Here is a 15,690-nt window from a genome sequence, read left to right as displayed (position 1 = left end):
TACATAAAACCATTCCCTAATTTTAAATTATTTCCCCCCTCTAGTTTCATTTACTTTGAGGAAATTAGAAAGTTGTAGTTAGAAAAAGTAGTCTCAATCCTTTGAGTTCTCACACTTGTTGTAAACTTGAATCTTTTTTTTCTTTGGATAAAAGACTTAGATGCACCCTGGATGGGAATTCAGAGTCTTCAGATATCAGAGGCCAGTAAGATGGATAAACATGAGACTGAAGAAAGCTCTGTAGCAGGACTTTCTAGCCCAGAGTTGAAGGTCAGACCTGCTGTTGCCTCCAGTATTTGCTATACAGAAGGTGAAAAGCAGCTAACAAAACCTCTAAAAGGAAAGAATGAAGAAGCAAATAAATCCAAGGTTAAGGTCACTAAGCTCATGAAAACAATGAAGCCAGAAAACACAAAAAAGTTAATAAAACAGAACTCTAAAGATTCTGTGGTTTTAGTAAGCTACAAATGTTTGAAAAGTACAGCATCAAGTAATCTCACTAAATGCTTGGAAGGCCATCCTTCACACAGTCAGGAAGAAGGTCTGGATACCACAGTATGTGGGTATAATTTTGACACCAAGGCCTACATCAGACAGACAAGTCAAAAGGAAGCTAGCTCTTTGCCAGCTAATACAGACAGAACTGAACACCAGTCTCCAGATACTGAAAATATGCAACCAGACCAGTTCGATCTCTTGAATTCTGCTGGCAGCCTAAATCTTTGTGCAAATTTGTCCATTTCAGGTGAACTTGGTGTCTCCCAAGACGATAATGTTATCTCACACATGGAGCACAATCTGGCAACTAGAAGTTCATCAGAAACTCCATCTTCAGGAGTTAGAACACCTGAAGTCAAGTCCAGCAGTAAAGAGCCTTTCAGAGAAGACAAAGTAACTGCTAAAATAGGAGTTTGGACAGAGCTTCGAGATGATGAACTATTTGTGGATAATTTACTACCCAATTTTGATTCCTCAGAATCTAGTGCTAAATCCAAGTCTATAGAAATAACACTTGGAAAGGATGGTTTACAGGAAGCAAAGTGTCATTCTCCTGAAGAATCAGTAACCAAATTAAGAAGTAATCTACCTTCTACAAAAGAATATCATGTTGTAGTAAGTGGTGACTCAATTAAGTTACCAGACACTAATGCCACATATGCCTCCTCTAGATTTTCAGATTCAGGTGTTGAAAGTGAACCAAGTTCTTTTGCCACACATCCAAATCCAGAAATGCCCTTTGAAACTCTCCAAGGACCAGGTCTTTACAATAATGAAAGATTATTTCCTCAACTTTTGATGAAGCCTGAACATAATGTAAAATTTTCACTAGGAAGTCACTGCACTGAGAGCACAAGTGCTTTAAGTGAGATACAGTCATCTTTGACATCAATAAACTCCCTGCCTTCTGATGATGAACTGTCACCTGATGATAACTGTAAGAAATCTGCTGTACCTGAATGCCATCTAAGTGATAGGAAAATTTCATTAAATCTAGGAATGATGGATCTGCCAAAGTCTGATGATAGTAAAAAGTCAAGTATTATTTTACAACAGCAATGTGTTGTATTTTCAGGGCATTTGGACAGTGAATCTTTAGCAACGGATTCCTTAAATCCAAGCAGTAAAGACGCGTTACAACTTGCTTTCTCAAGTGAAGATGCTGATGATGCTTCCAGTGATGTGAGAAGTAGTTGTGGTTCCAAACCTAATTTGGATGCTGTGCCTAAAGGCTCCCCAAGCCATGATATATCTAATAACTCTGCAGAAACAGCAACAACACTAAATTCAAAACTGATTTGCTTAGGTACCCCTTGTGTTGTTTCAGGTTCCGTTTCTACTAACGCAGAGCTTAGTGAAGACAGAACTAAGGAAAGAAAAAATAGTGAGCCATTAAATCACAAAGAAATGTATTCAGAAACCCCTATTAGTAAAGACGACCCTCATCTGAGTACAAACGACTCTGTTTCCAATAGTCCTGATGTAGTAAAGCAAGGACTTGTGGAAAATTATTTTGGATCTCAGAGCAATACGGATATTTCTAACACATGTGCTATCAGCTACCACAGCTCAGTTAGCTCTCAAAAGGAAACCTGTGGAAAGGGAATTAGTGATCCTCAGCAGGAACAAGGCGAGGAGGAGCAGGAGGAGCAGGAGGAGGATCAACAAATGATTCAGAATGGGTATTACGAAGAAACAGATTTCTCACACACAGATGGAAGAGTAGGCATTCACTATGCAAGTGGAGATATGCTAGCAGAAGACAGACATGCACACTCAGAAAAAGCAAACCGGGACTTTCTGAGGGCTGGTGTAACTGTTCCTGCTGTTTGTACTTCTGGTTGTTTGTCTTTCCCATCTGCTCCACGAGAGTCTCCTTGTGGTGGTAAATATTCTTCTAGAAGTAAATTTGATGCCATTACAAAGCAGCCAAGCAGCATTTCTTACAACTTCACTTCTTCAACTTCCTGGTATGAAAATTCACCAAAACCTCAAATACATGCGTAAGTAATGGAACTCAATATTGTGTGTTAAGTGTGTATCTAGAGCATCAAATATAGTGCCAAAAGGTGGAATCCTTTTGGCTGTTTCCTCAAACAAAACATGCTTCTTTGATTAATTGTTAAAATGGCGAAATGGATACAATATAGGCAAACTGCCTCCATATGGTCTGTTGTGTGGGTAGACATGTTCTTTCAGCAGTTTTATGTTACAAGTGTGCAATAGTTACGGTTAAAGCCTTGTGTTTGTTAGTGCATCATTTCTCCCCTATGACTTCCAAAAAGAGCTGGGCTTTATGAGTACATGTGGGAAGTAAGGGAATATTGAGTATATGGATGACACATTTGTAGAAACCTCTTAAACCTTCTGAACCCTAGTCACCTTGCTTAAGTCAGTCATTTCCAGTAGCAGATTGATCTGTGTGCACTGGATCCTAAAGTCTACTTCAATCTAGGCCAAATCATGCTCTGTGAGGTGAGAAGTGTGAGTGTTGTGTACAGTAGATTTTAAAGTTCACAGGTTGCTCTGGTGTATATATAAAGTTGAGACCTAGAAAAACCTAAAGCTAGAATGTGGTAACAGTCATTGATTTGAAAACTTATATACTAGCCTGGAATGATAGTATATGCCTTTAATCCCAACACTCAGGGATCAGAGGCAGGCAGATCTTTGTGAGTTCCAGGTCACCCTGCTGTACCAGGGAGTATCACAACCACAGAGAGAGACCCTGTCTCAAGAACAGATAAAAACTGATACCATCTTTTGGGTTCTTCTCACTTTTTCTGAGGCACCAGAAAGCAAACTCTATGTATCTTCACCCAGTGTGTACCACACAGACTACTATCCATCGTCTCCTTCATTTCCAGTTTTCTCAGTCAACCGGGTATCATGCTAAATTTGATGTTTACAGTCTTTGAGCTAAATTTGTTGTCATGCCAGATACTGTATGCTGCCAGTTGCGGTCATGCGGCTCTCTTGATACTGCTCCCTTACTGGTATTTTAGAGAAAATTTCTGTAAGCCACCCTGCTTGAACACCATGCCCACTGCTGTGCTTTCTAGGACAGCTTCTTTTAAATTGTAAGAGAGCATCAAAGGAATGTGATTACATGATAAATACCAGATTGCCATTTTTCCAGTACTTCTTTTAGTTATTCTTTGCATGCAATGTTAAATTATACATAAAGTGTAAACCACTTCTGACATTTTCATAGGCTAAAAGACTATTTTAAAATAACTTCAGGCTTAAAGTATTCATTGTATCCAGTTAGAATATATACTAGACTTTGGGAGCCCATTCCAAATAGAGGGATGCTCTCTCAGCCTGGACACATGGGGAAGGGCCTAGGTCCTGCCCAGGATGAAATGACAGACTTTAGAGATCCCCCCAAGGAGGGCCTCACCCTCCCTGGGGAATGATGTGGGGATTGGGTGGGGGGCTGTGGGGCTGGTGGATGGGCAAGGGAGGAGGGGTGGGAGAGGGAGCTGGGACCGACATGTGAAACATTCACGTTTCTAATTTAAATAAAAACATTTTTAAAAAGAATATGTACTAAGAGTAGCAAAAAAGTTGTTCTTTGATAAAATCATATAGATGACCCATGTAGTTTCATGATTTTTTTCAAAATATTGCTGATCTTCTTTTCCTGCACTTCTGTAAATTCATTATGCTCCCTTTTTGTTTCTGAAAACAAAGGAGTGATCAATCTGTAGTAATGCATATTTTCTATAATATTCACTTCAGCTTCCTTCAGGCAAAAGAAGAATTGAAGCAACTTAAGCTGCCTGGGTTCATGTACAGTGACGTTCCTCTGCTGGCACCCTCAGCGCCTTACTTTAGTATGGAAGAAGACGACAGTTCTGAGGACGGCGTGCATCTCATAGTCTGTGTCCATGGCTTAGATGGTACGTGGTAGCCAGTGACACACCCCATGACAATTCAGTAACTTTTCCTAATAGAACATTCAGTTTTCTGTAACCATTTGAACTTGAAAAATGGTGAGTTGCTAAAATTAACTGTATATTACATTTTGAAACAGATATATGCTTAACTTTACTAAATATTATGTTAGATTTTCTCTTTTTGTTGTTGGTTTTTAAGTAAATTTGCCATGGATCTGATACCCATATGTAAATGTTTTAATTCTTAATTATTCTATATTCACGATTTTATCAATTATAATATCAAAACTGTCCCATTAATAGTTTTCCTATCCTCTTTTTGCCTTGCTTCTTAAACCTAAACTGGAAAAAAATGGTGCCCCTACTAATTTAAGGCATCACTAATTTCAGGCTATAGCTTCGCAACAACAGCCATGGCTACCCAGAAGTTCTGTCTTTCTTGGGTGATAAGTGTTAGAAAAGTCAGTAGTTTCGTGATCAGCATGATATATTATTATAATCCTACAACAAACTATTTTATGAGATCTAAAAATATTTAAACAAAGATCTTTTTTAGAAGACCCTTCAAGAAATAAAATACCTTCAATACCAACCTTTTACCCCATCCTCAAATAATGTCACATCAAAGAATTATCTCCTAAACAAGACTTCTTGACAGCGGAATTCCCTAGCAGATTTCCTTCACTGGAGTTTCCAAAATGCAGATTGTCTTTATGTCACATAAATTGGTTCAGAACAATAGGGAAAAGATAGAATGCAGCCCATTCTTTGGTTACCCGAACTGTGGTACCAAACCTGGTAACAACAACATACCAATACTCCCCTAAGTGGATTATTTAACTCTAGCTAGTAGTACCGATATATTAAACTACTATAACAAAATTTAAATTTCCATAATATAAAAGTAAATAAAATTTTTAAAGTGTACTGCATAAGTAAATTAATAGGTCATATAAAACTTATAATAGTGAAAATAAGAGGTGTTTGTCTTAAAATTAAGAATAACAAAAGTACAATATCTAAACAACAAATATTAAAAGGGTAAAATAAAATTGAACACCTGATAAAAGTATTGCTAGTAAACCAAAGGAATCAGAAAATTACACTATTTTTAAAGATGTTCTATATTTCATGCCTATTTGTTGTTTTATGTCTGTCTTATAAATATGCTTACAATGTATTTTTAGTTAACAATTATTAAACTGTCCTAGCCACCAGAGGAAAGTCAACAGGTTAAATGCAAACCAAAATTTGTTCCATGGTCACTTAGGGCATTGACGAAGAGCAAGTCAGTAATTTCCAGCTGCTGTATCCACTTAGTGGTGTGCTGTTGAGTAGATAAATGAAGTGAAACTTGTAAAAAATCTGATAAATAAGATAAAATAAACTTGAAAAGACATTGACTGGGAACTTTTTTACACTACATACTGTCTATCAGCAAGTGGACTAAGACATGAACTTCCTGTTTCCAAAAACTGTAAAAATGCATAGTATACATAGCATTTTTTACTTCACCTCATCCTTTAAACATCATTTTTCATTTTCTAGGAAACAGTGCAGATCTCCGACTAGTAAAAACGTACATTGAACTTGGACTGCCTGGGGGAAGAGTTGATTTTCTTATGTCTGAGAGAAACCAGGTAAATAAGGCAGTATTTTCAGTGCCAGTTCCTACATTTTGCTTGCTGCTAAATGCCTGTGGTCTTGGAAATACTTTTCTGACTTTTGTCAGTTTGTGTGCCAAGGATATGCAAATAACGTACATTTGACTCATGAGTTCTCTTTTGCATATGAAACATTGAGAGTTCCCATTTCTATACACAAATTTATTAACTAAGCCATTCTGTGAAGCACTGGGTTAATCCTGCTGGCCTGAGACAGAGCTAAATGAAGCAAGTGCTGTTGCCAGTCCCGAGGCTCCTTTCCCTAAACACTTGTTCATTTTAATACAATGGATGCTCCAGTCACTAACCTGCCTAAAAATGAATTTAACTATGTTGGTAACACCTGAGTGAAAAATAGTATGCTTGTATTCAGTGTTTCATTTAAGGTACACAGCTTAGTATATCATGTTTTCCTTTTGTTTAGAATGATACTTTTGCTGATTTTGACTGCATGACTGACCGCCTTTTGGATGAGATCATACAGTATATTCAGATATATAGTTTAACAGTCTCAAAAATAAGGTAACGTTATTACACGGTCTATTTTTATATTTCTATGACTTACAGAACTAAACAGCCTGTAGTACTATGAACCTAACCTGAAGTATAGGAAATTGGGCTGGAGAAACGACTCAGCTGTTAACAGCGCCTCCGACCAAGTGGGACAATATGTGTTCAGTCTGTAGGATCCACAGGGTTAAAAGACAGAACTGACATTCACATGTTGTCCTCTGACTTGTGCACGCACACTGTGGCACACATATACATACATTTGTACCCACACAAAATAATTTATTTTAATATAATGAAATATAGGGCGCCGTAACTCTAAAGAAAGGAAGAGGGGAATATTTTAGAGCTAGGGAGATTGCTTCAAGGTTAAAGTGCTTACTATGCAAGAGTGAGAATCTAAGTTCAGATCCCAACACAATGGAAAGCCAGGTGTGGAGTTGCACATCTATCAGTCTGGTTCTGGGGACCAGAGACAAGTAAGTAGACCCTGTCTGCCAGTTCCTGATCTCTGGCTCATTGAGAGATCCTGTCTCAAGAAGAAGATAGTTGATGTCAGTCTTTGTCCTTTATACATGTATGCACACCTATGTACCTGTATACAAACATGTATACATACACTCACTATTAAGGAAAGGTTGCATTGTCTTATTGTATAAAGTGTTCCAGCCCAAAAAAATATTTTTAAATATATTTATTTCTATGTAGTAACTAATTATGATAGATGTTGCTAAAAGTTATTTTAAAATGGGAGTGAGAAAGAACTGGAATTGGTATGTTAAATAAGATTATTTTAAAAAGAAAGGAAAAGAAAAAACTATTTAAATCACAATAATTGAGATCCATAGTTTTACATTTTTTCTTTATGTTAGTATTTCAAGTATTAAACTATCATTTAAAAACATCGTTTCAAATTCTTAGTATTTCAAAATAATCTCTGGTGTACCAGGTTTGGAGGATTTTTGTTGTTGTTGGTGGTGGTGGTGGTGATTTGTTTCTCTCTTTTAAAACAAATATTTGGAGAGAAATAAATGTTCCTTTTTCTTACAGCTTTATTGGACATTCATTGGGCAACTTAATAATCCGTTCAGTGCTTACAAGGCCAAGGTTTAAATATTACCTCAGCAAACTTCATACTTTTCTCTCTCTTTCTGGACCTCACCTTGGCACACTCTACAACAGCAGTGCTCTCGTCAATACAGGTAAAAAAAGATTTTTGTTCTGTATAAAAAGATATGACATGGACAGATACTTTAAATACAGTTTTAGAATTTTCTGGTATTTATTTTTAGAACCAGTTTGTCCCACACTTGAAGTGTCATAAAATAGAAGATGAAGCTAGTTGGCTTTGTGTGTGTATGAAATAAGCTAATAAAAAATCCTCTCATGGGTTGTTTACAGATCTTCCCTGCGAGTTAGCCTGGCTACTTTTCTGAGTTCTAATTGAAGAAGCATAACTTAGGGACTAGACAAATGACTCAGCAGTTCAGGGCACCCTTCGCTTTTGCAGAGGACTGGGGGTTGATTCTCAGCACCACATGGTTTCTCACCCAGGTCCAAGGACCCCCAGTAGGCCTGCATGTGGTGCACTTACCTACATTCAGGCAAGCATTCTTTTCCCCATTGTTGGCCTTTGAGTTCGCAGTTAGAAACCCCAGGATGCCTTTCCCATGGTCCACTCTCACTTTGTACTGCTGCATGCAGACCTCCATTGCTGAGTGTGAGAATATGTCTACTTTCTAGGACCCCGTCTTGGTCCCATTTCCTATTGCTGCAATAAAATATCTTGACAAAAGCAAAGCATCTCAAGGGAGAAGGCTTGCGTGGCTCATTGTTCCAGGTTACAGTCCGTTGGTGGTGGGATCAGGAACTTGAAACTGCTATGTGGGTGATGTCCATAGTCACTTCATGCAGCCTGCCTGTGCTCAGCTCCCTCCCTGTCACTCAGTCCAAGGCCTAGCTCCTCAAATGGCACTGCCCACATTGGTGGGTCTTTCCACCTCAGCTAACCCAATCAAGAGAAGAGCAGTCCAGGGAGAGGGCTCAGCAGGGACCTGCGAGGAGGAAGGAGAATGCCTACTCCCTCAGCCTGTATTTTGACTCCACACACACGCACAGCATGGCACACACAGACACACAAACAAATGTAATGAAGAATTAAATAGACAACACCCAGATCGATCTATTCTAGACAATCCCTCATTTACACTCCTTTCCCCGGCAATTGTATATTGGGTCAAGTTGTCAGTCAAAACTGTCACAGATCCTAACTCAAAAGACATGGCTCTCTCCCTCCTTTTTCCAGAAGCTGCTGAGATTTAGAATTTGCCTACCCTACTGCTTTTCTTTCAGATTCTTATAAAACTCTTCAAGCTTCAAACATAAAAAAATTTTTTCAGAAAATAATTGAGGCGGTATTTGTCAGTGGGCCTTCACTAAACTCTGTATTCATTACATTTTTATCATATAAATAAACTATTCTAGTCTTTCTATTAGTTGAAAAGATAAATGTTTAGTGTATTATAAAGTTATTAAATATCTTTCTGTAGACTGCTAACTCTTTGGTTTGGGTTTGGTAATGATTAAGAGAAAACTATGTGTAAGAAATTAATCCAGCCAGTGGTAGTGGCACACACTTTTAGTCTCAGCACTCAGGAAGAAGAGGCAGGCCTGTGAGTTCAAAGCCAGCATGGGCTACAAAGTCTGTTCCAAGACAGTCAGGACTGTTATACAAAGAAATCTTGTCTGGAAGAAAAAAAAACAAAACAGAAATTAATTCAATTTTTTAAAGATATTAAAATGAATGATATAGACACTAATGTTTTATGTTTTGTTTTCTTTAAAACAAGGTGTCATTGTGTAGTTGTATCTAGCCTAGAACTTGCTATATGGACTAGGCTGGCTGTATGTTTTTAGTATTAGGATTAAAGGTTATGTTCCACAGTGCCCAACCCATATAAACATTACATTGAGATATGATAGGTCCTTACTTTGCCTACTGGTTGGTTTTATTCTTCCCTTAGTGGTTTTTGTTGTTGTTTTGTTTTGTTTTTATGTGATAGTTTAGTCAGATTCTCACTTAAAAAATACATTTAAATCTTTTAAAAAATTCCAGTTTCTTTTGTATCCCATTTCCAACCACTGATTTCAAAGCACAGCCAATTCTTTATTTATAGTTTCAAAAAGAAATTATGAGGGAGCCTGCAGGTGACTCAGTGGTTGAGACTATGTAGCTGCTCTTGCAGAGAACCCAAAGGTCAGTTCCCAGCACCTACATCTGGCAGCTCACAACCACCCATAACTTCAGCTCCTAAGCCCTTTCCTGGACTCCATGGGAACTTATACTCATGTGTATATGCATACATATGTGTATTCACATACACACACCTGACACACTCACACTTCAAATATACAAACATAAATATTTTTTAAATAAATAAATAATCATGAAGCCAGGCAAGGTAGTATATGCCTGTGATCCCAGCACTTAAGAAGCTAAAACAGGAAGATCGTGCGTGTGAGGATAGCCTGGCCTTCATAGTAAGACCCTATCATGGAGAAGAAAGAGAAAGGGAGATAAAGAAATTCTCAAATAACATGAGAGACAACGCCGCATGAATAGTATGTGATAGGTTGAATTTATTTCTTCTCTACACTTTCTCCCAGCTTCCTTATGTCTAACGGATTTAACCAAATAGTATTTACCTTTATGGTTTTTTTCACTGTTCCTCATATAAAACAGAAAACAAAAAATTTGGAAATGAATAGCACAATCTTGAAATGATTGAGATTTTATTTAATTTGTATTGTGATGAAGATTCATTTAAATATGGGTTATTGGAACAGGAGGAATGTCTCAGCAGTTAAAGAGCAAGGGCTGGTCCTATGGAGGACCTAGGTTCTGTTCCTAGAACCAACGTGGCCATTCACAACTGTTTGTCACTCCTAGTGTCAGGGGATCTAGCGCCCTCTTCTGGCTCGTGTACCAAGCACGCATGTGATGCACATACATACATGCAGGTAAATACTCATACACATTAAATAAAGATAAATCTTCCAAAATATGTAAAAATTTGTAATATAAAGTACAATTAAATATAGGATTTAAATAAAGTTGAATTGTTATTAGAAAGTGTTGTTCATCCCAAGTGCTGTTTAAATTAGTCTACCGTACCTTCCCTGTAGCTACTAGTAGACTGAAAACTCAGTTTATAAGTATTGATTCTGCTGTGTTTGAGGTTTAGCTCCTTCTGCTTTCTTATCATTTTAAGTAGGATATCTAATAATACAATGTCCCCCAAGTTTGTTCTTTGTTTATTATTCTGTATTTTGTTACTGACAAAATTTAAATACCGAGTCCATGAACCACCATTAAACTGTACATGTAAATATGTTCATCAGAGAGTAGAAGTATTTTGCAAATAAATCTTTGTTCGCTAAGAAAATCTTAATGTATGAAGTATTGTTTTAAATGAGTATATTTGAGCATTAACTTTAACATGTATTACTATTTTCTATATGTGCTCATGTATCATATTCAACGTTCTAGGTCTCTGGTTTATGCAGAAATGGAAAAAATCAGGCTCTCTTTTACAACTGACATGCCGAGATCATTCAGACCCTCGCCAAACATTTTTATATAAGCTTAGTAATAAAGCAGGTAAGTATGTAGCAACAGTTTAGAAGACAGATTTGTAAGCTAACAGATTATCAGGTCTTTCTGGTGATGAGAATATACCATTCAGCTATAGTTTTGGAAAGAAATAGCAGAATCTAATGCTAAGCTATTAGAGTAGTTTTTCATTTTTAACAGGAGATATTGATGATCACCTCTGGTAGTATGCAGAGTTTGTTAAAGTTTCATGAATGCAGCCATTGGAGGTGAAGGCTCTATGTAGGCACCAGCTCAACTTCTCTGTTTGATGACATATATAAGTGTTATCTTCAACAATACGGTCTGACCATCATGACCATCATGACCATCATGCTATGGAGAACAACCAGTATTCTTGGCAATAGTCTTTGATGTGTAAGGGTTCCATGGGTCTCCTTTGGTCAATAACTAAACAACATTTAATCTCTTCCTGACACCAGAGGTTTTACTTGGTAGCAAAAGATATCTAGTGGGGTATTGTTTGGTGACTCTATTAGGATTCTTTTTATATATTTTTTTTTTACAAAGCTTCTACAGTAGTAGGTTTCCATATGGTTTTTAATGGGCTTTTAGTATTTGTTATTCCTCCTCATACTCCATTCTTTGCTCTTCTCTTCTGACCCCTTCCTTTTTAATCCTCCATTCTAGTTTCTCCTTTATATCTCCACGACAATATGTTCTATTTCCCCTTACTCCTTACTGAGTACCAAACTTCTGTGTTCATATGGATTACAGCACATATTGAAAGCTTAAAAGCTAACATTCACATATTAGAGAAAACATGCAATATTTGTCTTTTGGAGACTGGGTTACTTCACTCAGGATTCCTTTTTTTTTTTTTTTAATGGTTCCATCCATTTACCTGCTAATTTCTCATAAGAAAATAATACTTCATTGTGTAAATGTACCTCATTTTTATTCATCCATTCATCTGTTATGGATAGAACAGCAATGAACATGGTTAAGCAAATGCCTCTGTAGAAGGATGCTTCATCCCGCTACTATACCCAGGAGCGAAATAGCTGCATCTTGACATACATTCTCAGCTTCCTGAGGAACTGCTGCACTAATTTCCATAGTGACTGCACAAGTCTGCAGTCCTACCAGCAGTGGATGAGTGTTCTGCTTTCCCACATCCCCACATGCATGTGCTGTCGTTTGTTTTATTGGTCTTTGCCATTCTAAGTGGGATAAGATAAGTTGACTTATATTTCCTTATTGACTAGGATGTTGAACATTTCTTTAAGTGTTTCTCAGTATTTGTGTTTCATCTTTTGAGATGTTTTGTTTTGATTTGTTTTTTGAGACAGGGTTTCTCTATGGCTTTGGAGGCTGTCCTGGAACTAGCTCTTGTAGACCAGGCTGGTCTCAAACTCCAGATCCGCTTACCTCTGCCTCCCGAGTGCTGGGATTAAAGGCGTGCATCACCACCGCCCTGCTATATTTAGTTCTGAATTCCATTTTTAATTGGTTACTTGTCTTCTTGATGTTGATGTTTAGTTCTTTATACGTTTTAGATATTAGCCCTTTATGGATGTGTATTTGTAAAAATCTTTTTCCCATTCTATAGCCTGTTGCTCTATCGAAATGATGATGTTCTTTGCTATATAGCAGTTTTTCAGTTTCATGAGGTCCCATTTATTAATTGTTGGCCTGAGCTATCAGTGTTCTGTTCAAAATGTTCTCTCCTGTGCCAGTGAGTTCAAGCATATTCCCCATTGTCTATTGTGTTAGATTCGGGGTATCTGCTCTTATACTAAGGTCCTTGATCTTTTCAGAGTTGAGTTTCATGCAGGGTGATAAATAGTGATCTATTTGCATCCTTGTGGATGCAGCCATCCAGTTTTGCCAGCACCATTTGATAAAGATACTGGCGCCTCCAATGTATATTTCGACTTCTTTCTCACAAATCAAGCTTCCATAGGTATGTGGACTTATTTCAAGGTCTTCACTTCCATCATTGTGTCTTTTTATACTAATACTATATTTTATTATTATCATTATCATTATTACTATAACTCTGTAGCACAACTTAAACTCAATTATTGTGGTACCTCCAGCAATTCTTTTATTATTTTCAGGATTGTTTTAGCTATCCTGGGGTTTTTGTGTTTCCGTATGAAGCCGAAATTTTTCTATTCAATTTCTGTAAAGAATTGTGTTAGAACTTTGATGGGGATTGCATTGAATCTGTAGATTGCTTTGGATAGAATTAATATAAGATGACTGTATTGATCCATGAACATAGGAGATCTTTTCTTCTTCTGGTATCTTCCTCAGATTCTTCTTCAGTCATTAAAATTTTATTATATAATTCTTCTATTTGTTTAGTTAGTAATCTCAAGAATTACTTTTTAATGCTGTTATGGAAGGTACTATCTCTCTGATTTCTTTCTCAGTCTGTCATTTGTATATTGGAAGGCTACTGGTGTGTGTGTGTGTGTGTGTGTGTGTGTGTGTGTGTGTGTGTGTGTGTGTGTGTGTTAATTTTATATTCTGCTTCTTTGCTGAAAATGTTTATTGGCTGTAGAAGTTTTCTGGTGGTGCTTTTCCAGGCTTTTATATATAAAATCATATTATCTGCAGACTTCTTCCCTTCCTATTTCTATTTCCTAATATATAATAGCCATTGAGGCAAAGCGCAAAAATGAACATTGTTGAATAAGCCTGCCAGAAGCTATGTAATGCACAGACCCAAGAATTATAGCCCTGTGGATTACAACATAAAGGCACCCTAGTATTTATACATTGTTTTGTAACCCTTGTGGAAAACGTTTTGACTATGTTCATAAAGTGAATTGTTCTGATGGTACATGACAGTGTCTTTGTAGCCTGAGATAACTTTTCAATAATGTTACTTTTATATTCAAAATGTATGGTCTCTAGAACTGCTTGCACACATGAGTGATAATACTTTTCATATTTTTGTTTGCCTCTTTTTAAAAAGAATTGTAGAATAACACCTTTTGGGGGGGGGGGTTTACGATACAGGGTTTCTCTGTATTGTTTTGGAGGCTGTCGGCCCAGCCTCGAACTCACAGAGATCCGCCTGCCTCTGCCTCCCGAGTGCTGGGATTAAATTAAAAGTAGATGTACATGATATATTTTCTGACCTTAAGGTGGTATATATTACTTATATATTAATCAAAATATAATGTCTCCACTTAGTCTCATTCAGTTTATGGAAAATGTGCCCCCAGAAAAATCAATTTGTGAAGCCATTTTTCATTGTCAAAATCAAGTCAAACTTAATTTTGGTAAGAAAAATTTCACATTGTGCTGGAATCTCCTGGAGTCATCCAATGTATCTAGATCTAAAACTGAGCCAAATGGTGGTGGCACACACCATTAGTCCCAAAACTTGAGAGGTAGAAGCAAGTGAATCTTTGTGAATTTGAAACCAGCCTGGTCTACAGAGGTAGTTCCAGCACAGCCAGGGCTACATAGCAAAACCTTGTCTTGAAAAAAAGTCTAAAAGTGATAAAATAACTTGCCTTTACAAAATAGGAAGAGAACATGACAGGGCTGGAGAGAGAGATGCCTCACTGGTTAAGGGTACTTGTTGATCTGGGTTCAGTTCCCAGCACCAGCATGACAGCTCACAAACATTTGTAACTCTAGTTCCAGGGAATCTGATACTCTCTTCCTCCAGCCTCTGGGGGCACCAGGAATAAATGTGTTAGACATGTATACATGTGACAATATAGTTATATACACAGCCAATAAAAATAAATGCTTTTAAATCAGAAAAGAACTAAGTATCCTTAGCAAAGGTTGAGATCTGGAAACGAGTGTTCATAATGTTCTGCATGCCCATCTACTCCTGGAGAGACTGGGGCTACCCAAGGAGTGACTGGTCTCTCTGCAGACCTGGGCATTGTATATTTCCCCATCATAGGATGCCAAAGGTGGAACAAATTGGATTCATCCGATGAAACAATAAAGAAGGGAATTGTTTTTTTTCTCAGTATTTTTATGAAGTATGTGTGCAGTTGACTTGTTCCTTTATAGAAATTTGATTGTTGACATTACTGCTTGAATGTTCTGATTTCTTTCACCTTGTCACTCAAAACAGGTGACAGCATTTCATGAAGAAAGGGGAAGAATGGCTTTATTTTTTGTAAACATGATATCTGCCACGTGTTGCTGGTCTATGTAGGTCCAACCTTTCCAAAATCATGGTCCTTGAGATGTCTTTCTCTCCAAAACCTACGTTCTGAGTCAACAGTCATCTTCACAATTAGCTTGTCCTAAGACATTGACTCAGCATGAGTATTGTATTGTATTGTAAAACAAAACACCATCTGCACACCCCATTGGTATATATTGCCATTATTTTATTTAATAATCACATGAATTTTTATTCATTAATCAAGCCAGACAGCAACTTTGAATATTGTTGATGTTAAGACGTTAAGCACTATTGAGTTCAATCACAAAAATAACCCATGGGTTTAACCTG

General features: G+C 37.2%; 1 protein-coding gene across 8 annotated transcripts in view; it reads left to right on the top strand.

Moving 5' to 3' along the window:
* Positions 1-15,690, top strand: part of Fam135a (family with sequence similarity 135 member A) — a 77,961-nt gene that overhangs the window by 57,165 nt on the left and 5,106 nt on the right. For 5 of the 8 annotated variants that reach the window (XM_040729188.1, XM_040729189.1, XM_040729186.1 and 2 more), the window contains 6 exons: positions 155-2,501; positions 4,243-4,403; positions 5,949-6,040; positions 6,489-6,586; positions 7,625-7,776; positions 11,124-11,234. In XM_040729188.1, the coding sequence (XP_040585122.1) occupies positions 155-2,501; positions 4,243-4,403; positions 5,949-6,040; positions 6,489-6,586; positions 7,625-7,776; positions 11,124-11,234 (2,961 nt within the window). Of the gene's footprint in view, positions 1-154; positions 2,502-4,242; positions 4,404-5,948; positions 6,041-6,488; positions 6,587-7,624; positions 7,777-10,523; positions 10,595-11,123; positions 11,235-15,690 lie in introns of all 8 variants that reach the window. The other 3 variants (XM_040729191.1, XM_040729190.1, XR_005870059.1) reach the window with 2 other exon arrangements.

Source organism: Mesocricetus auratus, unplaced genomic scaffold (genome assembly GCF_017639785.1).
Source record: "Mesocricetus auratus isolate SY011 unplaced genomic scaffold, BCM_Maur_2.0 Super-Scaffold_100021, whole genome shotgun sequence".
NCBI classification, from domain to species: Eukaryota; Metazoa; Chordata; class Mammalia; order Rodentia; family Cricetidae; genus Mesocricetus; species Mesocricetus auratus.
This window is presented reverse-complemented; position numbering and strand designations above follow the sequence as displayed.